Here is a 24,161-nt window from a genome sequence, read left to right on the forward strand (position 1 = left end):
GGGCTCTGGTGGTGGTCCTGGGCTCTGGTGGTCCTGGGCTCTGGTGGTGGTCCTGGGTTCTGGTGGTCCTGGGCTCTGGTGGTGGTCCTGGGCTCTGGTGGTGGTCCTGGGCTCTGGTGGTCCTGGGCTCTGGTGGTGGTCCTGGGCTCTGGTGGTGGTCCTGGGCTCTGGTGGTCCTGGGCTCTGGTGGTCCTGGGCTCTGGTTGTCCTGGGCTCTGGTGCTCCTGGGCTCTGGTGGTCCTGGCCTCTGGTTGTCCTGGGCTCTGGTGGTCCTGGGTTCTGGTCGTGGTCCTGCATTTTGTTGGTGGTTCCGGGCTCTGGTGGTCCCAGGCTCTGGCTTATTCTCCTGTTGCCTCGCGGCAGTGTGGGGTGCCGCACTTGTCCTCACTGGCAGGGTCTGCTCCCATTCCGTAAGCCGTGGTTCTCAGCCCACTGCCTGCAACCTGGCTGAGTCCGCCCTGGCCATGAACACCAACCTTTTAGTGCCTGGACTGGCTTTGAACCTTGGTCCTCAGCTCTCAGCTCCTGAAGGGCTACAAGTACTAGTGAAAGTCACCAGCTTGTGGTGGGGGGGGCGTTGGGGGAGGAAGTAGAGTTATTGGGCCTGAACTTGAGCTCTTCAGCTCAAGGCTACCACCCTACCCTTGAGCCAAGCCCCACTTCCTGTTTTCTAGAGGTTAATTGGAGTCTCAGGTCCTTTTGTACTGGGCTGGCTTTGAACCTCGATCCGCAGATCTCAGCCTCCTGAGTAGCTGAGATTACAGTCCTAAGCCATTGTACCCGGCCCCCAGAGCACTTTTTGTCTGAAGAATTCCGTGGGTCCAGTTTCAATCCACCTCCTCCACTACACAGACCACAGGGCTCCGAAACCCAGCTATGGCGCCCAGGCTTGGCTGACCCCTCCCCCCATGCCGTGTGGCAGCTCTGGCGCCCAGGCTTGGCTGAGCCCGTCACTCGGCTCCCAGCCGCTCTGGACACACGGTCTGGTCTGGTGTCTGGGGGTTCGCCTCGCGCGGATGTGGAGGTCCCCTCTCTGTGATGGAGTCTGTCTGTGTGAGGGGGACCCAGAGGTGACGTGCCTGGCTCTCCACGTGGGACGCCCCACACTCTGCAGCTGTCTGCAGCATGTCGCCCCGCAGCCCTCAGGGCGAAGACTTGGGCTCCACGTGCCACGGTGAGGGAGCATGGCGCAAGGGACAATGGCCGCCACCTCGTGCCCTGTGCAAGGACAGTGACCCCCCTTCCCTGAAGACACCAAAGCAAGACAACCAACCAGCTCTGCCGAGTGTATTTCCAACTTCACAGCAGGAGCGCCGAGCTCCGTCAGTCCAGTGCCCGAGCTACTACATCCAGATCTTGTCCACAGCCGTGCCCTCCCCCCCCACCCTCCCAGCCCTCCCTCCCTGAGCCAGGACCTGTGCCTGCCCGCTGGGAGTCAAGCAGGAGTTGAGCCTGCAGCTCCCCAAGGCACCCAGAGACAGGCGAGCAACCACGAGCACCCACCATCCATGGTGTAAAGCGCAGGCGCGCCCGAGGGTCGGGCTCTGTGTTCTAGGAAATGTCCTCTTCTCCAGTGGGACTCACTTGTAAAGAGGAAGTGAGTTCTGAGAAAAGTACTTGAAATACTCTCGTAGGGGGAGAAAGCAGTTCTTCACCAGCGTGGCGGGACCCTGGGGGAGCTTTGCCCCCGGTGGGCAGGCAGGGCCGGCTCGGGTCAGCAAGGCCAGCTCCGCTTCAGGGGTCAGGGCCTCGTGCTTGCTGTCAAGGAGAGAGTTACCTGTGGTCAGCTCAGCACCCGACGGGCGAGGGGCCAGGGGCTGCCACGGGAGGGAGCGCACAGCCTGAGTGCCACCTGCTCAGAAAGTGCTGGAAGCTGGGGCTGGATGTCCCTGCCTACCTGCTGTGTCCTGCCAGGAGCAGGTGGGGGGCTGGTGACAGAGAGGGCAAGCTCCCCAAGGTTCAGACCTCAGTGCAGCCCACTGTGTCCCCTTGGGTGCCAAAGAGACCCAGAGCATTAGTGGCTGTCCAAGGAACGGCCACGGGGCACGCAGAGCTGTGCTCGCTCAGGGACAAAGGGTTCCCTGGGGTCCTTGGAGTGGCCCCAGGCATTCCTGGGGTCCTGGTGCAGAGAAGGCCTGTTGGCACTCAGTTGTCCTGTGCAGTGCCAGAACCCCTGGTTTGGAGGTGTGTGAGCCCCACCTGGGCCCAGAAGAGGTCAGAGAACTTTCCAGAAATCAGACTAAGTGACCCCTGGTGGAGTCAGAGTGGCTCAGGCTTGGCTCTTCCAGAAAGCCCCCTGTGCCTCCCCCAGCCCCCTACGCCCTCACCCCACATTGCCTGACCCTCTACTCCCCTGCTCCCCGCCCCCCTCCCCTGCTTCCTTGCCCTCTGGCCCCAGCTGTCCCCCCTCCCCTTCCCCCCCTCCCCCCCGCCCAGGCCGCACCTCCTCACAGCTGGGATGTTGCTCCATACACGCACGGCACTCTGGACAACTCCGCCGTGGATGTCCTGCAGGGTCACGGGCTCCGTCTGCAGGGAGAGGGAGGGCTCGGCTGACACGTGTGTCCAACTGTGTGGCAGGTGGATTTGTTTGTTTTCTGTGGGTCATGGGACTTGAACTCTGGACCTGGCCGCTATCCCTGAGCTCTTCAAGCACTCTACCACTTGAGCCACAGTGCCACTTCCAGTTTCTAGTGCTTGATTGGAGATCAGAGTTTTGTTCCCCAGGCTGGCTTTGAACCTTGATCCTCAGATCTCAGCCTCCTGAGTAGCTAGGATGACAGGCGTGAGCCATGGGTGCCCGGCTAGGTGGATTTCTTTTTTTTTTTTTGCCAGTCCTGGGCTTGAGCTCAGGGCCTGAGCACTGTCCTTGGACTTTCTCAAGGCTAGAGCTCTACCACTTGAGCCTCAGTACCACCTCCGGCTTTTTTTTTGGTATGTATGTGGTACCGAGGAATCGAACGCGGGCCTTTGTGGATGCTAGGCAAGCACTCTACCACTAGGCCAAACTCCCGGCCCCTAGGTGGATTTCTTTATCCCCCAGGTCACAAGACGGGGAGCCACCCTGGCCCAGTGACATCCCCACCTGCCAGGAGGGCGGGTCTGTCCCAGAGAGCGGGGAGCTTGGCTGGGGAACAGAACCTCATCTAGAGCTGGACACAGCTCCTCTGAGAAGTCTCCAGAAGGAGGAGGGGCGATGGCGAGGGGCAGAAGGACCAACCCAGCGTGGCCTGAGCCCCCTCCCCACATGCCCTCTGTCACCTCTGCCGGTGCCTCCCTGCCCAGGGCCCCAGCAGGCCGTGAAGCTCCTCACGCCTCTCCCTCCCCAGGGCAGTAGGTGAACCACGGACACCTTTACACTCATTTCTGGATCTCATTTCTGGAGGGGAGCCACGCGCACACCCATCCCGAGCTCGCTGAGCTCCTGTGTGACACCCTGACGCCGGCGCGGGCCCCTTTTCCTGCTGGCACTTGAGCCTGACCCTCCTGCTTCCACGCAGGCCGGCTCCACAACCGAGTGCCCCCACCCCTCCCGGCCCTTGGCCCCTTCCACCCTGACCCGACCTGGACCACATGGTCCAGTCAGCCCCGGGGGAATGAGCCACCAAGTCCCATGCAGCAGTGAATGGCCGGGACTCAGAGCCCCCAGCACTGTGTGTGCTGTGAGCGTGGAGCAGCACAGGGTATGTACCCCTGTGTACGTGACTTCATGCTGCACTGGCTGTTGTGTGTGTGTGCAATTCAGGCTGAACGGGGATGTGGAGGAGATGGGGAGGGGGGTGTGGAGGAGATGGGGAGGGGGAGAGGAGGAGACGGGGGTGCAGAGGAGATGGGGAGGGGGAGAGGAGGAGACGGGGGGGAGAGGAGGAGAGGGGGGTGCAGAGGAGACAGGGAGCCCCCCACCCCGCAGCAGGTTGACCATGCTCTGAGTCTGTCCGGGAAGGAGGGAGTCTGAAGCCAGGTGGCCCTCGGGGCCCTGTGCACATCTGGGCGCCTCAGAGCCAGAGTGGCAGTGGGGTCCCCCTGGAAGGCCAGCCCCAGGCCGCCTCCCCTGCCCTGCACTCACCTCCAGGAAGCGGGTGGCAGCATCCTGGTCTTCCGGGCTCAGGAGCAGGTTGTCCACAAACATCCAGAAGAAGGGCTGGGGGCTGCCCGGCCGAGGCCTGGCATACTGCAGCAGCCGGTGGAACTGGAACAGGTACCAGCCTGCGGGGAGGGGCTGGTCAGGGCTGAGCTGGGGAGCGGGCACTGGGCCAGGAGCCGCCATCTCTCTGCCCCACCAGGGCCCAGAGCTGGCCTCCTGTGCTCAGCAGGGACCTTGCTGTGCCAATGGACACAAGGGGAGAGCCAGTGCAGGTGCAGTGTGGCTCCATGGTCGGGGAGCCTTGTGGAGAAGGTTCCAGAGGTGGCCAGACACCTGCAGGAAATGCGGGGACCAGGGGCACTAAGGGGGAGGCCAGGGGAAGGGGCAGGGGGTGTGGTGACAGCAGGAAAGGGGAAGGGAGTAGGGTGACAGGAGGAAGGGGGCAGGGGGTACAGGGACTTTGGTGACACGTGTCCTCGCCCTCGCTGGCACACACGCACGCACTGAAAGTGTGTTGAGCCTGCACGACCGCTGCAAGCCGTGGCAGCTGGACACTGGCCTGTGGTAGATTCTGCCCTGCCTGAAGGCGGGATGGTATGGGGTGGGGGTGGGGGAGTCCCTGACGAGGACAGCAGGGTGGCTTGAGGACAGCAGGGGCGTCCCTGAGCGGGTGGCCGCTGCCCTCTTACCTGGAGAGCGGTTGTGGTCATAGCCTCGGGGTGGCGTGGCGCCATACACCAGGTCCAGGGGTCCCCACTCCTCCACCTGGGGGCCAGCACAGGCCACCCCTGTCATCGCTGGCAGAGGCCCTGACCTGACCTGTGCCGAGGTGGCCAGCCCCAGCCAGACAGCCAGCCCCAGAGGGACAGCCAGGACCGGTGTGTGTATGTGTGTGTGTGTGCGTGTGTGTGTGTGTGCGTGTGTGTGTGTGTGTGTGCGTGTGTGTGCGTGTGTGCGTGTGTGTGTGTGTGTGCGTGTGTGTGTGTGTGTGCGTGTGTGTGTGTGCGTGTGTGTGTGTGCGTGTGTGTGTGTGTGCGTGTGTGTGCGTGTGTGTGCGTGTGTGTGCGTGCTCTGGGGTTGGAACTCATGGCCTCATGTTTCTCTTTAGCTCTTTTCACTCGAGGCACTTGAACCACACCTCCCCTTCTGGCTTTTGCTAATTAACTGGAGATAGAGTCTCAAGAAGGATCTTTCTGCCCAGCTGGCTCTGAACCAGTCTCCTGAGACCTCAGCCGCCTGAAGACCTAGGATTCTAGACGTGAACCACTGCTGCCTGTCAGCTGGCGACATTTCTTGCGTGACACAATCCCAAGGGATTGTGGGAAACCACAGCACCCCACTGCCCAAGGGACTGTGGGAAACCGCAGGCAGCTGGGAGCAGCTGGCAGGGGTGGACACGGCCTGCCCACCATAAATGACGGCTGGATCCCCTAGCTGGACTGGTTACTCGTTGGCCGAGCAGGCAGCCAGCCGTGGCTGAGCAGACACGGGGCCCAGGCTGTGCTCAGGGTGACCGGAGCCCTCCATCTTCAGCCTCAAGTGTTCTCTACACAAAAGCTCAAAAGAGGTCCACACAGGGGACCCGTGGCCTCCTCTCACCTCCCAACCCGCTCGCCAGGCTGACCCCCGAGCCTGCGGGTTGATGCCAGCACCCACCACCTGCCTGTGGAGACGCGTGCAGGGGCGTCTTCCCGTGACTGTCTATCATCTGCTGTGGAGACGCGTGCAGGGGGCGTCGTCTTCATTTTGGAGGATGCCCTGGGCTGGCCACGGGACTCTGACACTTGTGAGTGGCGGTGTGTGCAGGGTGCCAGCTCTGGCTGAGGCCCACGTGGGGCAGAGGGGGCATGGGGACCAGCTGCTTCTGTCACCCTCTCCCTGGAGTGGCACGGCCACTGGGCCACACTGGATGCCCACTTCCCCAGACCCAGGACCCCCACGATGGAGTATACGCAGGCAGCCCCTCTGTCCCCTCACCCCCGATCAGGCCCACACGTCCCCCCGCCTCCTGCCCCCTGCCCCCTGCCCCCCTGCCCCTGCCCCCTGCCGCATTGTACCCACCTCTCTCCGCATGATATTTGTGACGTCATCCACATGCTTCAGTCCCCCCACAGAGGCAGAACCCACTTCCAAGAAGCCCAGACTCATGAGCTCTGCAAAGGACAGACCCGGGGGGGGGGGGGTCGTGGTTCTGATCTGGCAAGGCATCTGGACAGCCATAGCCAGGAGAGCTCCTGCCACAGTCGAGTGAACGTGGTCTTGTTGTGACCAAGGGTAGAGGCAGTCCCGTCACGAGAAGCTGGACCTGCCCAGTCCACTGGGAGAAATCGAGCAGTGTCACCACTGCGGGCCGGGCTCCGCCTGGATTTCTGCCAAGGCCCAGGAGGTGGGAGCAGTGATCATTCCTTTTGTTCCTTTTCTTATTCTTTCTTTTCTTTTTTTTTGCCAGTCCTGGGCTTGAGCTCAGGGCCTGAGCACCATTCTTGGACTTTCTCAAGGCTAGAGCTCTACCACTTGAGCCTCAGCACCACTTCCGGCCTTTTCTATGCATGTGGTACCAAGGACTCGAACCCAGGTCTTCACACACGCTAGACAGGCACTCTACCCCTAGGCCACAATCCCAGCACCTGACGATTCCTTTTGGTCTCCACCACGGAGACGCCTGCCAGGAAGCCGAGGCAGGAATATCGCACACTCACCTTTCTGAATGTCCCCAAACACGGACAGCACGCGCAGCGGCTCTCTCTTCCACACGGGCACCGTCTTGTAGATGTCCTGGGAGTTCCCCTAAAGGAAAGAAGAGGAAAGAAAGCTGAGAGAGAGGAGGGAGGGCTGCCCCGCTGGCTCCTCCTGGGAGGACGGACACTTGCCAAGACACTGGAGGCACCTGTGCAGCCCCTGGCCTGTCCTGCTGGCACCGTGCCTGCTGGAAGCACATCTGCCCCACAGAGTGCCCGGGGACTTGTTCGCTCACTCAGGTGGGCACTGCTGTGTGGCATCACTGTCAGGGCCAGCATGGCCCAGCCAGTGTGGCTCCAGGGAGGCCACCCAGTCCTCCAGTGAGGGCATCCAGAGCGGTGCCCACCCTCCCCAGCCTGTGGCTTCCCCAGACCCACCAGCATGATGCAGCCAGGGGCAGGCGGGCAGATAGCCCGGGCCTGGAAGGCTGCCACCCACAGCTCCTATCCCGGAAGGACCCCTCTCCCCTGCCCCTTTCCTGCTTCTGGATGCTGACCTCCTGCCAGGCCAGAGGTCAGGATGAGCTGGAGGACAAATGCAGTGAACAGCTCAGCTCTGCCCCCTGCCGGCCGATGTGGGCGGCCGCCGCGAGGGCTCGGCCCTGTAGAGGGTCAGGGTTCAACTGCAGGCCTTGAACAGGCAGGCAGGGTGCCTGGAGCTTGCAGGAAAGCTTGTCCCCAGCCTACCCCAGACCCCGCCCTCCTGCCAGTGACAGCTGACTCTCCAGCCCCCAGCCTCCCTCCTTCCCTCCCTCCCTCCCTCCCTCCAGTGACAGCTGATTCTCCAGCCCCCAGCCTCCCTCCTTCCCTCCCTCCCTCCAGTGACAGCTGGTTCTCCAGTCCCCCTCCCTCCCTCCCTCCTTCCCTCCCTCCAGTGACAGCTGGCTCTCCAGCCCCCAGCCTCCCTCCCTCCAGTGACAGCTGGTTCTCCAGCCCCCCTCCCTCCCTCCCTCCCTGCAGTGACAGCTGGCTTTAAGGACCAGGTCCCCATGCTACAACATTTTATGCGTGCTGGTACTGCAGCATGAACTCAGGCACTGGGTGCTATCCCTTAGCTTTTTCATTGAAGGCTCGTGTTCCACCACGGCTCTACTTCTGGCTTTGTGGTGGCTTGCTGTAGGTAAGGGTCTCACAGGCTCTGCTACTTAGACTGGCTTCCAACCATGATCCACAGATCTTTGCCTCCTGAGTTACAGAAGGAGCCACCAGTGCCTGGCAAGTGTGTGTGTGTGTGTGTGTGTGTGTGTGTGTGCGCGCGTGTGTGTGTGTGTGTGCGTGCGTGTGTGTGTGTGTGTGTGTCCTGGGGCTTGAACTCAGGGCCTGCGTACTGTCCCTAAGCTTCTTTTCACTCCAGTCTAGCACTACCGCTTGAGCCACAGGGCCACTTCCAGGTTTTTCTGTTCATGTGGTGCTGAGGGGTGGAATGCAGGGCTTTGTCAGGGTAGGAAGCTCTCGACCACTACGCCGCCTTCCCAGCCCCAACTCGCAACTGTTGTTAAGAAACAGAAACCCTGGCTTCTGGGAGTGAAGAAGGCCTGGCCTCCAGCAGCCAGCTCCCGGCCTGGGCGGGCAGGCTCCTGGCCCGTGGTCCTTACCGCCTCTCGGTCCTGGAAGGCCTTCAGCCGAGCTCTCCACTTCCTCCTCCGCGTCAGCAGGCCGCTGCTGGAGAAGGGCAGGCACAGGAAGCACGCCCAGCGGCACATGGCCTGCACCCGCTCCGAGGTCCCGGGGGACACCAGCACGTCCACACACTCGGAACAGTAGCACCTAGAGTCAAGCAGAGAGCCACGGTGGCTGTGGGGCCGTGGGAGAGATCCAGTCTGGCTCCACGTGCAGTGACTGAGCTTGGTGCGGGGTGCAGGTTGGGTTGCAGGCTGGGCACTCAGCGGAAGGAGCCCATGGGGTGGGTTAGGGCCGTCGTAGGCTCACAGAACCCCGAAGCCAGTCTTGCTCCCCACGCCCAAGAAACGGTCAGGAAAGAGGGAGAACGTCTGCAGACGGGGTCAGTGGACCTGGGAGGGGTGACCCCGTGCTGTCCTGCAGGGTCCACTGCTCCAGGCCAGGAGGGCGGGTGGAGAACCATGTCTTGGCTGATGCTAAAAAGAAACATGGCAGGGCCGGGAGTGTGGCCTCGTGGTAGAGTGCTTGCCTTGCATGAGGAAGACCCGGGTTCGATTCCTCAGCATCACATATAGAAAAAAGCCGGAAGTGGTGCTGAGGCTCAAGAGGTGGAGCTCTAGCCTTGAGAAAGTCCAAGGACAGTGCTCAGGCCCTGAGCTCAAGCCCAGGACTGGCAAAAAAAGAAAGAAAGAAACATGGCAGAAGTAAGTCTTCTCTTTTTTTTTTTCTTTTTTGTTGGTCGTGGGACTTGAACTCTGGGCCTGGTCGTTGTCCCTGAGCTCTTCCGCTCAAGGCTACCGCCCTACTTCTTGAGCCACAGCCCCACTTCTGGTTTTCTGGCATTAAATGGGAGATAAGAGTCTCATGGACTTTAGGGCCTGGGCTGGCTTTGAACCACGATCCTTAGATCTCAGCCTCCTGAGTAGCTGGGATTGCAGTGTGAGCCGCCGCTCCTGGCATTGAGAAGTCTTCAGAGAGCCTCTCCCCACACACCAGGCCTCCACGCCAGAAGAGGGGTCTGAGAGGGAAACGGGAGCCCTGGGGCCCGGCCGGCTCCCCGGGGGGAGTGGCGCAGAGCTGGACTCGTGGCCGTGGGTGGCGGGGGCCTCACCGCGTGCAGTCCGGGTTCTCGCAGATGAGCAGCATGTCCCCGGAGCCGCAGATGGAGCAGAAGCCCTGGTACCCATCAGCGTCGTACTGGAAGAGCGTCTCCAGGAACTTGTCCTAGGTCGGGAGCAAGGGGCACGAGTCCACCCAGGCTCCCCAGCGTGGGGGACCCCCCTTCCCTGCTGCTTACCTTGCATGGAGCACACATCCCTCCCTCAAAGAGGGGGTGCTGCGTGTGTACCCGGAAACTTCCACAGCAGAGACAGATGTCTAGAGAGAAGGTCAGAGTACAAGGTGCTCTACTGACCGACCAGAAAACCGGGGACTGAACGCACCTGGCAGGCCTGGAGAGGCCCCAGAGCAGGGGAGGCCCGGCCTCCGGCTGGAACCTTCAAAGCCTGCAGTCCACCCCACCCAAAGCCCCACAGTCCATCACCCCTAACTGTGCAGGGAGGGAGAGGGGGACAGGAGGAGGGAGGGGAGCAGAGGAGGAGCAGAGGAGGGAGCCTCTGATCGTTTGGTAGGAGGTGAGTGGTGGACTCCAGCTCCCTTCTGAGCGCCTCTAGTTTAAACCACTGCCAGTGCAGAGTGCACGCCTGGGCCGCTGGCACCCAGCCGCTTCCCAGCCGCTTGGATCTGGGGTGCAGGGTCCTGTGCCAGCCCGTCATCGCTGCCCACGGCGGCCAGCTCCTTAGCCACCTGTGATCCCAGCTGGGCGGGCGGCCAGGACTGGAGGGACTGAGACCTGGCCCAGCGGTAGAGCGCCTGCCTGGCCAGCCTCAAGTCCAGACTTGAAACTTTAGTGCAGTGCCAAAGAGGGAGGGGGAGGGAGAGAGGGAGGGAAGGGGGGAAGGGAGGGAGGTCGATGCACTCTGTAAACAAAGGCACAGGAGCACAGGGGGCTCAAGGCTCCAGCACCTTCACTGACACCTTTGGGGATGATGTGAGGAGACAAAGCCTTCCTCAGGCCCATGACCGTGGGCGTCCCCTGTGACTGTGGGCATCCCCAAGGCCGTGGTCATCCCCTGTGGTCATGGGTGTCCCGGAGGCCGTGGGCATCCCCCATGACTGTGGGTGTCCCCATGATTGTGGTTGTCCCCCATGGTCGTGGCATCCCCGTGGTCCTGGTCATCCCCCCCGAGACCATGGGCATCTCCAAAGCCGTGGTCATCCCCCGTGGTCATGGGCGTCCCCAAAGCCGTGGGCGTCCCCGTGACCGTGGGTGTCCCCGAGGCCGTGGTCATCCCCCATGGCCATGGACGTCCCTGGACATCAGGTCACCCCACCATGTGGTGTGGTTAGCCGGACACACCTTCTATGTTCCGCTGGTTCACGGCGACTTCGTAGGCGATGAGGTCTGGAAAGGAAGACGAGGGGGAGCCATGGCACACAGGCATCTCCTGAGGGCCCGGCCCCTGCCAGTGTGACCCCTGCCCAGCGTGGCCCCTGCCCAGTGTGGCCCCTGCCAGGGTGACCCCTGCCCAGCGTGGCCCCTGCCCAGCATGGCCCCTGCCCAGTGTGGCCCCTGCCAGCGTGACCCCTGCCCAGCGTGACCCCTGCCCAGTATGGCCACTCCCCAGGTGGCAGGGCCCGCAGGACTCACCCCTCCCAGGTGGGAGTGAAACAGAGCACAGGGCCTCTGTGGATCCCACCATGGTGACGTCCATGCTGTCCTCGGCCTCCAGGTCCAGGACTGGGGACCCCAGGACAGGAGACAACTGGCTGTCAGCCACCAGGGACTCCAGGTGGGGCTGGGGGGGGCGGGGGCGGGGCCTGCCCAGGGCCGCCCACCCACAACAGCCCAGCCAAGCTCCATGAGGCCCGGTGGGGGCTGCAGGCCACGTCCTCCTGAGGGACCATGGGCTGGGGGCGGGGCCTGCGCCTTCCTCTACACCTGGGCAGGGACCCAGCCTCACCTGCACAGTGTCCTCACCTCCTCCCACAGTGTCCTCACCTCCACAGTGCCCTGTGCCTGACCTCACCAGGAACTGGGGAAGACGTGGGGGAAGAGAGGAGTGGGAGGGGTGGATGGGCACGGGTGGCTCACACCTGTGACCACAGCTACTAAGGACTCTGAGGATGCCCGTTCAAGGCCAGCCTGGGCAGGAAAGTCTGAGGCTCACATCTCCAATCAACCACCAGAAAGCTGGGAGTGGAGCTGCGGCTCAACGTGGCAAAGCACTAGCTTTGAGCAAAGGCGCTCAGGGACAGGCCCTGAGTTCAAGTCCCATGACCAACAGAAACAAAAGAGGAGGAGAAAGAGGGACAAGGAGAGGAGGAGGAGGGGGAGGAGGAGGAAGGCCTGGAGCCACTGCTTACCGGAGTGGCCCGCCGCGGGGTCAGAGCCGGAGCTGTCCAGGGTCTCCAGGCTGGGCTTCAGAGGGGTGGAGAGGGCCCTGGCCTGAGGAGCTGCTGGCCAGCTGCCTGCCGGATGGGCGGGGCGCTCAGGTGGGGGAGAGAGTGGGGGTGGGCAGCCCAGATGAGGGGCGAGCTCGGGGGAGGGCTTAGGGCAGGAGCAGGAAGGGAGGCTGGGTCAGGGAGGAAGTGGAGGTGGAGGTGGGAGCTAGGGGGCGGAGCCTGGGGTGCGTGGGAGAGGGGTTCAGGTCAAGGGTGGGGCGGGGGCGGGGTTTGGAGGTAGAGATGGCAGCAGGCAGTGGGGGCCAGGACCTGGGGGCAGTGGGGCAGGCTGAGTGGAGTGGAGTGGGCAGGCTGAGTGGGCTCTCAGGGTAGGATAGGCGGGAGGCGCGGGGGGGCTTTCAGGGTCCAGTTTAGGGCTAGGACACAGGATATCACGGAGAAGGGGGCAGGATGGTGCTGGGGAAGGATTGGACAGGAGCCCTGGGGCAAGGTCGAGGGTGGGAGCGGGGCCCTGTGTGGGGTACACTGGTCCCCATGGGTGGTCTACGGGCTCCTGCACGAGGGCTCTTGGGTGGACACTGGGCGCGCACACCCCAGACCCAAGGATTGCAGTTTGAAGCCAGCCCTGGCAGGAAAGCCCCGGAGACTCTTAGCTCCACAGGACCATCAAAAAGCTGGAGGTGGAAGCATGGTTCAAGTGGTAGAGAACTAGCCTGGTTTGAAAAAGCCCAGCAAGAGCATGAGTCCCTGAGTTCAAACCCAAGTATCAACACATACAAATTAAAATTAAAAAATAAAAAGAGGAGGAGAGCCAGGTGCAGTGGCTCACGCCTGTAATCCCAGCTACTCAGGAGGCTGAGATCTGAAGATCAAGGTTCAAAGCCAGCCCGGCCACAAAAGGACCTGAGACTCTTACCTCTAATTAACCTCTAGAAAATGGGAAGTGGGGCTTGGCTCAAGTGTGGGGCGGTAGCCTTGAGCTGAAGAGCTCAGGGACAGTGCCCAGGCCATGTTCAAGCCCCATGACCCACCAAAAAAAAGAAGAAGAGGAAGAGGAAGAGGAAGAAGAAGAAGAAATAATAAAGGCCAGTCACTGGTGGAAAGTCTGAGACTAATCTCCACCTAATCACCAAAAAGCTGAAAATGAAACTGGTTTGAGTGGTAGAACATTAGTCTTGACCAAAAGCACTCAGGACAGCACCCAGGCCCCTGAGCTCACGCCTCAGGACCTGCGTGTGTGCGTGCACACACACACACACACACACTCGAGTTTGAGGAAGATAAATCCAGGAACACAGTATATATTTCCAACACTTTTGGAAAGTGGCTCTGGCGCATGCGCAGAGTGTAGTTTTGCAGAGGCGGGGCGGGGAGATGGCTGGGTCCAGTCGTCCGGGGCCAGACTGGGCAACATAGCAAGATCTGCTCGCCAAACCATAACAACAAACCCTTAAAACGCGAGTCCCGAAGAGTTCTTTTTTTCTTTAGTGTACAGTTCCTTGATACTTTGATAGTATGCACATTTTTGTTTCCTAAGTTTGATATAAAGGTATATATGCATGATGAAAATTATGAGAAATTCCAGCCGTACCCAGCCACCCCACTCCCGGGCATCTACCCTGAGACACCATGAAGACACGGCACATCCATGGTCACTGCTGCCCTGGTCACCAGTCCAGATGCCCCACCGTAGATGAGTGGACCCAAATACGTGGAACCTGCGCACAACGGAATTGGACACAGCCATTAGAAACAATATGGTGTCACATGCAGGGAAACAGAGGGACCTAGAACAAACCAGGCCAAGTGAGGTCAGCCAAGCTCGGGGAGCCCAATGCTGGTGTTTTGTGTCATTGTGGCATCCAGGACCTGATACATTGCACGGCACGCTAGGCATTCACGCACAAGAAAGGCACAAGGCCTAAGGAAACATTCACTGAAATAAACCCCAGGACATGAAAATGAGAGGTTTTTCTTTCCTTGCTGTTTTGTTCTCTCCTCTTTCCGTCCTGTTTGCCCATGCATCTGTCTTTGGGAGTGTGAGGCGAGGCCCAGAGCTGCTGTGGCCATCAGCAGACACTGCGTGGAAAGTGGCTGGGATGGGAGGGAACAACTGGGAGAGGGTGAGGGACCCGGGGACCTGGTCCAAGAAAACGCATACTCGTCCTGACCTGGGAAATGGCCACCTCTCTGTCCATCTCCTTCAAACCAACCATAAAAAACATTTGGCAGGGCCAACGCGGGCCGAGCGGGCGTCGCGCTGCGTGGGGGGTGTTTGGTGGTTTCCATCCCTTTCCTCTGGGGCCAGGTCAGGATTGTCCTCGTGCTCTGCCCCTCAGTGGGACAGAAGAGGTGGGTGTGCGGGTACCCGGGCTGTGACCACCCCTCTGGAGTGGACACAGAAGCCCACAGATGCCGTGGCCTGCCCAGGGCCTCCCAGCACCTGAGGCTGGAGAGGGGTTCACGAAAGCCGAGCTGATCACCTGCTGACGGCAGGGACGGAAACCCCCGCAGCCACGGCGGAAAGTCCAGAAGTCTACAGTAGGTCCTGCCACCCACCGCCCCAGAGCTGGAGACGCCCGAGAGCTGGCTGGCCAGTTCTGGAGACCACCGCGAGTCTCCCACGCTGCCCAGGGGACCCACACTGCTCTTGGTGGTCCTGAGACCCCGGCCTCACGTCCATGAGAGCTGGAGCCACAGGAGCTGCCCGAGCCACGTCTGGTGCTGGGTTTGGGTAGCGTTAGTGCGTTTTGTGTTTCTGCAGTAGACACAGCCCCACACGAGACGACTGGACACCATTGGGCAGTGGCACCTTAGGGCTGGGTAGAGGACACACCTCCTAGCGAGGCAGGGCCATCCTGCACCGTCAAGGCTTCCCCGTGGGCCTCCAGACAGCCTGGGGCCACAGCACCCCAGCCCGTGCATCTCAAGTACAGCCTGGCTTCTCAGGAACCAGCGCCCTGGCCACCGTGGTACCACCTCTGGCTCTCATCCCTGAGCCCCACTGGCGCCTGCTCTGGAGGGAGCCCTCGGGGGACCTCAACCTGGGGCCGAGGAGAGGAGACCCGACCTGCGTCAGGAGCAGCCCTGTGCACATCCATCCCTGCTCCATCCATATGGGAACCCTTGGCAAGGCCCTTTACCCAGCTGGTCGCCTGTCCAGCCTGGCCTCCCCGACCACGGTAGCAGGTGGCCCCAGCTGCGGCTGTGCCAAGCAGACCCGGCACTGCTGTCCCCTCCACAGCCACTGTCCACAGTAGTCTGGACACCTGGACATCCCTCAGCACTCTGTCTCAGGCTCAGCTCAGGCCCGGTGCTGTCCTGAGCGGTTTGCTTACGGCTACTGCTGAGCACTTGAGCCCTTTTTTGTGCATAACTGGGGATGAGTCTCATGGGCTGTCTGCCTGGGCTGGCCTCAACTGTGCTCCTCGGAGCTCTGCCTCCTGAGCAGCGGGCACCACCGGCGTGAGGCGCCTGTAGCCAGCTCTCTGGGCACCTTTGCCCGGAAGCGCCCAGATCGTGATGGACGCGGGGAAGGAGCGTGAGGGCCCGCGGCCCGCTGTCTTGCTGGGGCCTCACTTCCTCGGGCGTTTGGCCTGGGCCCTGGTTAAACGCGCTCAAAAAGAGAAGGATTTTCTGGGCCTGCATGGCTGGGGAGGCTCAGAAGCTTCAGGGGCCAGGAGCCCCCCACCCGCGCCCTCCACCACTGCCCGGGTGGCACAGGAACAGAGCTCCCAGCTAGGTTGGGGGCCTCCCTGTGTGGCTGCCCCTGTTTTTCTCTCGGGCAGATTCCTCACTGCGGCCACTCACGGGTCCCCACTCCTCCGAGGCCAGGGTGAGCTTATGCCCCACAAATAAGGAGGCCTGAGGGAAAGTCCCCCCAGTTTCCCTCGCCCCCAGCAGCTTGGTGCACAGAAGAGAGAAAGACGAGCTGTCTCAGCACGGGAGGGGGAGCATTGACACTGAACTGGGCCACGAGGCCCTGCAGGAGCCGCCCTGATTGGCTCTTTCCCAGCTGGGGTGGTATAACAGGGTGGCCCGCCTGGCGCCCACTGTGTGCAGGGCCCCCCAGGCCAGCGCCCAGACACTCAGGGAGGCCCTGCTGCAGGCCGGGGCTAGGAGAGGCCCGGGGGGAGCCAGCGTGGGGAGCCGGCGGGAAGCCCGAGAGGCCACCTCCCATCTGATGGCTGGCGAGGCCCGGGCTGCGGGAGAGGCCGTGCGCCGCCTGCTGAGGCTGCACCGCACTGAGATTGCCGTGGCCGTGGACGGCCCCTTCCCGCTGCTGCACGCCCTGGTGGACCACGACGTGGTGCCCGAGGACAAGTTCCAGGTGACCTGCCCCCACGGGGCCTAGGGCAGGAGGGGGTCCCAGGACGAGGCGCCAGTCCCCAGCGTGTCCCCAGCGTGTCCCCAGCGTGTCCCCAGCGTGTCCCCAGCGTGTCCCCAGCGTGTCCCAGGCCTCCTCTCCTTGAAGAACGTTCCAGACCAGCCCACTCCCAGCCCCTCACCCAGGACGGCCGTGACCACCCCATCCCAGGTCCCTTGGGGACACCAAGTTCTGGGCTCGTCTCTTGCTTGCTAGTCCATGCCCTGGGCCCAGGAGGGCAGAGGCAGGCCAGGTCCCAGGGGGCCCCGGGAGACCTGGGGCCCGATGGGGGCAGCAAGAGGGGGCGTGGAGGGGGCAGGGACCCTCCCCAGCTCGTCTGTCGCTGCAGGAGACCCTCCGTCTGAAGGAGAAAGAGGGCTGCCCCCAGGCCTTCCATGCGCTTCTGTCCTGGCTGCTGACACAGGACACAGGGACAGTCCTTGACTTCTGGAAGGTTCTCTTCAAGGACTACAACCTTGAGCGCTACAGCCGTCTGCAGCCTATCCTGGACGGCTTCCCCAGAGGTGATGTGCGGGGCCTTCTCAGCTCAGCAGCCGGGAGGGGGGGGTACGGTGTTGGAGCCACTAGAGTAAGATGGAGGATGGGGGGTCCCCGAGGTGCCCAGTCTGGTGCCCGCCCCCCAGGGGACCTTAGAGCCGACGCCTTCCTCTCTACAAGCTGCAGACGTGGACCTCAGCCAGCCCAGGAGAGGCAGGAAGCTCCCTACAGGCCCCAAGAACCCGGCCTTGCCACCCAGACCGCCCACCAAGAGGAAGGTCTTGGAGGACCCTCGAGCCGCCCTGCCTGCCACCCTGCCCCCAAAGGGCACCTCCAGCCCAGGTACCCAGGGAGGAGCCCGTCCTTGGGGGACAACGCTGCCCTTACTGGCCCCAGGGCACCTATCCTGCCTCCTGTCCTGACACAACGCTAGCCTCCCCCTGCTGAAAGGACCCCTCTGTCCTCAGAGCTGCACCCTGGGTGGGCCCACACCCTGGGTGGGCCAGCAGCTCCTGGGGGCTTTCTACCCAAAGGCTGAGCTCCCCAGGGCCAAGGCAGGTAGGTGGCTTCCTTGTCCTTTTCCTAGTGGAGGGAAGCCGTCCAGCACAGCCAGGGAGCCCCCAGCCCTTCTCCTGGACCCCTATCCCGTCTCCTGAGCCCTCAGCCCTCCTTCTGGGTCCCCTATCCCATCTCCTGGGCCCTCAGCCCTCCTCCTGAGCCCCCAGCCCATCTCCTGAGCCCCCAGCCCATTTCCTGAGCCCTCAGCCCTCCTCTTAGGCCCCCAGCCCTCCTCCTGAGCCCCCAGCCCTTCTCCTGGACCCCTATCCCGTCTCCTGAGCCCTCAGCCCTCCTTCTGGGTCCCCTATCCCGTCTCCTGAGCCCTCAGCCCTCCTTCTGGGTCCCCTATCCCATCTCCTGGGCCCCCAGCCCTCCTTCTGGGTCCCCTATCCCATCTCCTGAGCCCCCAGCCTATCTCCTGAGCCCTCAGCCCTCCTCTTAGGCCCCCAGCCCTCCTTCTGGACCTCTATCCCGTCTTCTGAGCCCCCAGCCCTCCTCCTGAGCCCTCCTCCCTCCTCCTGGGCCCCAGCCCTCCTTGTGGGTCCATCAACTTCTCCCCAGCCTGGAGAGGCTGCCAGGAGAAGCTGGCCAGGCTGCCTCTGGTTCTTCCTCGCAGGCTCCCAGCCAAAAGCCAAGCCCCCCAAGAAGCCCGAGGGCAGTGTGGAGCCGCAGCGCCTGGGGAACGGTGAGCAGGGACAAGAGGTCCGGGCTGGGGGCCCTGCCCGCCAAGGCCTGTCCAAGGTCCTGGGGGAGCTGGGGCCCGGTGGGGGGGAGGTGTCATCCGTCAGCCTTGTTTGGGTGGCCAAACGCAGGGGAGATTAGAGTATGACGTTTACTGTTCACCCCCTCCACCCTGCCCACCGCGGGTGCTCCTGCCCCCACGTCAGGGCCAGTCCAGACACAGTGTCCGTAGAAAACCACCCTGGCCCCTCACTGGATGAAGCCCACACCCCTCTTGTCTGCCCCATCATGCCCAGGGCACCTGATCCCTCAGGCTTGCCGACCCTGGGTCAGACCTGGGGACTCTGGCTCGCACGCTGTGCTCAGCTCTGGGGATGCCGTGTATGCAGCCCTGCACACCCGCATGCGTGCACGCACACACTTGTAGCCCGGCTCTGAGCTTATCTGGGGGAGGCCGTGCCTGGAGGCCTCAGACCGGCAGTGTGCCCTGTTTGAAGGGACGGGGACTCTACAGCCCTGCCCTGGGCGTGGATCCACCTTCCACTTGACAGCTGTCACGCAGGCTTCCCCTCCTCAGGGATTCAGGCCATGTCTACTTCAGTCCAGAGAGCGGTGGCCATGTCCTCTGGGGACAGCTCAGGGGCCCGTGGGGCTGTGGAGGGGATCCTCATCCAGCAGGTCTTCGAGTCGGGTAGGTGGGAGGGGAGGAGGGAGGGGGAGGGAGGGCCGGGGGGTGGGGGGGGGCAGGACTGAAGGGGTGTCCTCCGCACACCAGCTGCAGCGGGTGACCTGCATTCTTCTCAAGCTTCTGCTGCCCTTGCACAGCGTGCAGACACCAGGGGACTCCCCCCACAGTGAGGGGCCGTCTGCCAGGCCAGCGGCTCCCGCCCACACCCGGGCACGGTGCCCTCCCTCCTCCATGGGGGATGGGTGTTGCTGGGTCACAGGGGACACCTTAGGACGTTTCGTCTGGCATCCACCCATGCCATCAGACCCGTGCCACGTTACTGTCAGCAATAATGTGCCATGGGCAAAGGCCCTGTTTCCAAGTGAGGCCTGCCCTGAGGTTCTGGGTGGGACCCGAGGGGCGGGGCCCAGAGTTCCCGTGTGCGTCTCCCCAGGGGGATCCAAGAAGTGCATCCAGCTTGGAGGAGAGTTTTACACCCCCAGCAAGTTTGAAGACCCCAGCAGCAATGCCAAGAACAAGGCTCGCGGGGGCGGGGGCCTGAAGCCTCCGGTCAGGGCCAAGGGAGGCCCAGGCGCTGCCCCTGTAAGCACTGCCTGCTGCGGGGGGTGGGGGTGAGTGTGCTCCCGTCCCCAGGGGTCACCCCTGCAGCACCCTGTCCTCCCTGGCAGGGTGGAGGAGAGCAGAGACCGGAGCAGCCGGGCAGGGCCGCCCCCAGCGAGCCCCATCTTCACCAGGTAGCGCCCACGCCCACACGGGCGCCCGCCCTTCCTCGAGCCCCGGGGTCCTCATGTCACTGTCGCCCCTTGTCGTGGCACTTAGATGCTTGCAACACAGAGCCCTGAGCTCCACCATGGAGCCCTCTTCCTCTTCCTCTTCCTCTTCCTCTTCCTTTCCCTTCCTCCTGTTCCTGGCGGTATTTTTCTCCCTGATAACACGCTGGATGATTTCGAGTAAGTAAGGGAGGTGAGGACTTCTGGAGCCCTGAAAACTACTTGCAAATGGGGTGTGTGTGCCAGGGGAGGGGGCTGTGGCAGAGCGGAGGATTTCTGGGGGCGTCAGGTCCACCCGTGGTTAACAGGTCAGAACCTTGGCCTGGTGTGGCCTCTCTGCCGTCCCCGACGCCCTCCCCCACGCCGCAGCGCTCCATAATAGAGCACAGAGGGCCGGGCGTCGGAGGGCCGGGCCTGGGTGGCGGCAGGGGCCTCAACTGACAGGCCACACCGGGCCCATCTGCCTGCTGCCCTGTCGAGGGTGGGGTGCTTGTTCCCGAGTGGAATGGCCCCACTGGGACCTGAGCCTCAGATTCAGCTGCCAGGGGGGCGGCAGGGGCAGGAGGGGGTGGAGAGCCGGACCCTGGAGGCTGACGCCGGACCCTGGAGGCTGACGTCTTCTGGGGGGGGGAGGCACCGTGCCCCATCCCGGGGTCTGCATGAGCCCCTCTTGCCTGGTCAGAAGAATGAGGACGAATGTGCCGTGTGCCGCGATGGCGGAGAGCTCATCTGCTGCGACGGCTGTCCCCGGGCCTTCCACCTGGCCTGCCTGTCCCCCCCGCTGCATGGGGTCCCCAGGTGAGTCCCCGCCACCATGCAGGGTCCCCAGGCGAGCCACCCCTCCTCACCCTGACTTACGGCTCCAAGGAGCCTGATGGCTCAAACCCCAGCGGCTCTGGACCGCACAGGCCGGTGGTGGGCAGGGTCCTGCTGAAGGCCTGGCTGAGCTTGTCCAAGTGGCCCTCAGGGGACGTTGACCCACTGGCGGGGTCTCCGGATGGCTGCCTGCCTGGGGCTGCGCTGGTGACGTGAAGGGCTGCTGGGCCCTGATGGTCCTCTGGGGTCTCTGCTTTGTCCTGCATGCCTGTGGCCAATGACAACGCATCCAGTGGCACCTGGAGGTGCGCCGGCTGCCTCCAGGGGAGAGCCCGGCAGAGCCTGTCCCTGGCCGAGCGGCCTCGACCCCGGGTGCCTCCCACAGAGACCCCGGTAAGCCGGGCCTGGGCACGCCTCCCCCCACGGCGGTCTCACGGCCGCTCCTGTGGGGTCGGCCGGCTAGGAGGGGCTGCCGACATTCCCTGGGGCGAGGGGGAAGGGTGAGGCCGAGACACACCCTGCTCTGCACCGAGCATGTGTCCACGCTCCAGGCCCCACGGCCACGGGCACCCGCTCTCACTCAGGAAGGCGTGGGAGCCCTTCTGCAGGCCACGGAGCTGAGGACTCCCCGCTGCCCCGGGCCTTGCCTGGCATTCCTTGAGCGCCAGACCGCTGTGGTGGGGCCCCTGCTGGCACGTGGGTGTCGTGGTCCCTCGGAGCGCTCACTCCTGGGTTCCAGGTCCTCCAGGGGCCGAGGCCAGGAGGCCAGGAGACCAGGGGCCTGCTCAGGGAGCCGCCGGCGGGCACGGAGTCTTCCCTCCCCTACCCACCCCTGCTCGCCCCACCTTCGTCCACCGCCCAGCCGGTGCCGGAGCCACAGGAGCCGCTGGCCCTGCACCCACTGACGAGCTCCGGCCCCGAGAGCCAGCAGGTGTGAGGGGTGGCTGGCGGGGTCTGAGATCGGGGTGCTGTGTTGGGGATGGACAGGAGGCAGGAGGGAAGCTGATTAGGATGGGAGAGGGGCCTCACCCGCCACAGAAGCCGGGGAGACACTGACGCGGAGTGACAGAGGGTCCAGGGCGAGGGGGGATTCCTTGTGGACTGCAAGAACCCCAGAGGCGGGGTGGGGCTGGGGGGCACCCAGAGGAGAGCAGAGGACCTCTGGATGGCCAGGTCCTGCTCCCCGAATCCTCTCTGGAGAGGCCGTGGGGAGCCTGGACCAGCCAGAGAGAGCAGTAGAAAGGTGTTGAGGTTGAACTCCATTCCATCGCCGGGACTCACAGCCATGTGTGGGGCCGGACGCGGGACCTGTGAGCCGGGCCCTGCAGGGGCTCCTGGTAGAGTGTGGAGTGCACAAGTTTGACCCCCAAACTCTGCCTGGGATCACCGGCCTGCCCCCCTGCTGCAGGGCCGGGTGCCTGCTCGATGCGGGGTGTGCGGGGACGGGACGGATGTCCTGCGCTGTGCGTACTGTGCCGCCGCCTTCCACTGGCGCTGCCACTTCCCGGCGGGTCCCATCCAGCCTGGGTGAGTGCCAGGGCAGAGTGGGAGGGCCAGGGAGGAAGGGCAGGTGCCTCCCTCCCTCCCTTCCCATCCTAAAGGTGCTCAGACTGGTCCAAGCCTCTCCGCACCCTGCTAGGACCAGCCTGCACTGCAAGTCCTGCTCTGGAGGCTCGGTGGGGTCCGGGGAGGAGAGGCCTGCCGGGAGCCCTGGGCCGCCTGCCCCTGGGCCCGCCAAGGTCAGTGCTACTGCAGGTGCTGGGTGGGACCCCTGCGGTGGGGGGTGGGGGAGGGCCCGCCTCAGGGCTCCAGCTGGCCAGGTGCCGGGAATCGGACATGGCCAGTGGCTAACGGCTCCATAGTTGTTGTTTTTTCCCCCTTTTTCTCCCTCCTTCCCTTCCTACCTCCTTCTTTTTAGAAACTGAACCAATTCCTTTAGATCCACACACATATGCACACACACACACACACACACACACACACACACACACACACACACACACACACACAGGCACTGGTCCTGAGCTCAGGAGGAGCCAGCCCTCTCTCTGCCTTCTAGAAGTCTCTTTCATCTCATACTTCTGCACCAATCTGCCAGGTGCTTTTCCAGGTCCCTGGCACCTTTGTGGCCCCCGGCCCCGTGCTGTCAGGCCGCCGGTGTGCAGAGCTAGAGCTGGTGCTGCTGGCTGCAAGCCCAGCAATTTTGTACAGCTCGGCATCCCGGGTCTTCCAGCCCCAGGAGCGGCATAGCTGCGGTTTATTCCCATGGTGGGACCCAGCGTTCCTGCAGGGTAGTGGCTGGCTGGCATTGGGCCCAGCCCTGTGCTCTCTGGGGTCTGGGTCTACACTGCCTGTGTGGCCTCCTAGCCAGCTCTGTGGGTCCCCTGCTGTCCCCCAGAAGCCACACTCAATGGAGGGGGCAGACAGCCCGGGCTCCCTCACGCCCTCCCTGCCCCGCGTCTCCACGAGGGGCTGTGTACCGGGTGCCGGGTGCGGGACCTGCCTCCACTCCGGTGCAGCAGGGCCGGGTTGGCATGTCCCTGTGGGTTCCAGGTGGCGGGTGACTCTACCAGTCAGGAGTCTGTGCTGCCCAGGGATGACCTGGAGTCTCTCCTGAATGAGGTAACGGTCACCTCGGGCCCGGCGCTCACTCCCCACTGCAGCCCCAGCACGGGGCATGCCCGGGGTCGGCTCCTTCCCCGAGTCTCAGGCTGCCCTCCCGGGAGGGGTGCCACAGGGAGGGACGTGGGGTGCAGGAAACCCAGGGGCTGGGGGACCACGGGGTGCCGGGGGCCCTGCATGGCCCCCTTCCCGGACAATAAATGCACTCTTGAGACCCTGGAGCCCGCAAGTGGGGCCGGGGACTGGGTGCTGGGAGTGGAATCAGGGCTCCGAGCAGGGCAGGCATTCGGAGGCGTGAAGGCCGTGCTGGGCCATCGGCGCCTGGTCAGCCTGTGCTTTGACGGGCACTAGACCAGGCGTCCCCTAGAGGATGTCCCGAGGGCCCGGTCCGCAGTCTCCCACCTTTGAGTTGGCAGAGGCGGCCATGATAGGCGGCCGTGAGTGCTCCGCCCCGCCTCCTTGGGCTCAGGGCCCAGCGGGGCTGCTCGCTGTCTTGCAGCACTCCTTCTTCAACGGCAGCTCTCTGTCTTGCAGCACTCCTTCGACGGCATTCTGCAGTGGGCCATCCAGAGCATGGCCCGCCCGCTGGCTGAGGCGCCACCCTTCTCCTCCTGACCCAGGGCAGCTCTGGATGGCAGCCCTGGACGGCAGCCGTGGACTGTGGGGGGCCCCCTCATGCCCACAGCCAGCCGCTCTGCTCTGGGGGCCCAGGGGGGCAGCTGGGCCACGTGAGGGCCAAGAAGACCTGGAGAGTCTGAGTGTCGTCAGCCCTGCCACCATGTGTGAATTAAAATCACTTCTGTGCGAGGAGCTCTGCAGTTGGGGGTGTTTCGGGGGTCTGCACGCTGGCACAGATCAGGCCTGGCTGCCTGGGCACAACTCGTGTCACGGGAAGAGATGCCAGGAGCAGGATCTCCTTGAGACGTGGGCAGGGCTGTGTTCCCCTGCCCCAACTCTGTCCCCTGCCTCGGTCCCCATCACAGAGCCCCCTTCCTTCCATGGCGTCCTCCAAGCTCAGGCCACCACCTCAGCCTACGGAGTGTGGTCAGCTCCGCCCGCCTCGCAGACAGCTCCATTAGAGTCCAACCTGAACGGCTTGACCTGGGCACCATCGCCATCTTGAGCTAAGGCTCTGTCCTTGTCCACTTCCTCAGTTAGCCACAGTCCTGCTAGACTGGACTGGAGAGTTCTCAGGCCCTAGAGTCAGGGTTCCAGTGGCTGGCTGTCCGGGGCCCTCAGTGGCTGTCATCTCCTC

The 24,161-nt window shown here is 63.4% G+C and overlaps 2 protein-coding genes across 2 annotated transcripts; one reads left to right on the forward strand and one right to left on the reverse strand.

The window, feature by feature from the left end:
* Nucleotides 1-950: 950 nt before the first annotated feature.
* Nucleotides 951-15,184, reverse strand: Dnmt3l (DNA methyltransferase 3 like). The gene is given in 17 exon segments (XM_090331499.1): nucleotides 951-1,049; nucleotides 1,585-1,607; nucleotides 1,610-1,758; nucleotides 1,898-1,900; nucleotides 2,444-2,529; nucleotides 4,067-4,206; nucleotides 4,774-4,849; nucleotides 6,146-6,237; nucleotides 6,784-6,871; nucleotides 8,418-8,589; nucleotides 9,554-9,666; nucleotides 9,740-9,819; nucleotides 10,862-10,906; nucleotides 11,153-11,242; nucleotides 11,869-11,973; nucleotides 14,391-14,566; nucleotides 15,051-15,184. Coding segments are annotated over 17 exon segments (1,671 nt in total).
* Nucleotides 15,185-15,429: 245 nt separating this feature from the next.
* Aire (autoimmune regulator) lies at nucleotides 15,430-23,521 on the forward strand. Its single transcript, XM_090331506.1, has 16 exons — nucleotides 15,430-15,649; nucleotides 15,696-15,742; nucleotides 15,923-16,237; nucleotides 16,623-16,797; nucleotides 16,958-17,113; nucleotides 17,946-18,014; nucleotides 18,588-18,701; nucleotides 19,132-19,280; nucleotides 19,367-19,432; nucleotides 20,151-20,266; nucleotides 20,578-20,677; nucleotides 21,024-21,215; nucleotides 21,693-21,811; nucleotides 21,924-22,023; nucleotides 22,838-22,906; nucleotides 23,441-23,521. The coding sequence occupies exons 1-16, from the start codon at nucleotides 15,430-15,432 to the stop codon at nucleotides 23,519-23,521; spliced, it is 2,088 nt and encodes a 695-aa protein (XP_090187632.1).
* The last annotated feature ends 640 nt before the right edge of the window (nucleotides 23,522-24,161 follow it).

Source organism: Megascapheus bottae, chromosome 1 (assembly GCF_031878675.1).
Source record: "Megascapheus bottae isolate mThoBot1 chromosome 1, mThoBot2.hap1, whole genome shotgun sequence".
Taxonomy (NCBI): Eukaryota; Metazoa; Chordata; class Mammalia; order Rodentia; family Geomyidae; genus Megascapheus; species Megascapheus bottae.

Bases quoted from the DNA above. Each gene is read 5' to 3' on its own strand.
- Aire (XM_090331506.1), top strand. From the start codon at position 15,430: ATGGACGCGGGGAAGGAGCGTGAGGGCCCGCGGCCCGCTGTCTTGCTG. The intron at 16,798-16,957 runs GTGATGTGCGGG...TACAAGCTGCAG, and splicing joins CCTGGACGGCTTCCCCAGAG to ACGTGGACCTCAGCCAGCCC. The intron at 19,281-19,366 runs GTAAGCACTGCC...CCTCCCTGGCAG, and splicing joins GAGGCCCAGGCGCTGCCCCT to GGTGGAGGAGAGCAGAGACC.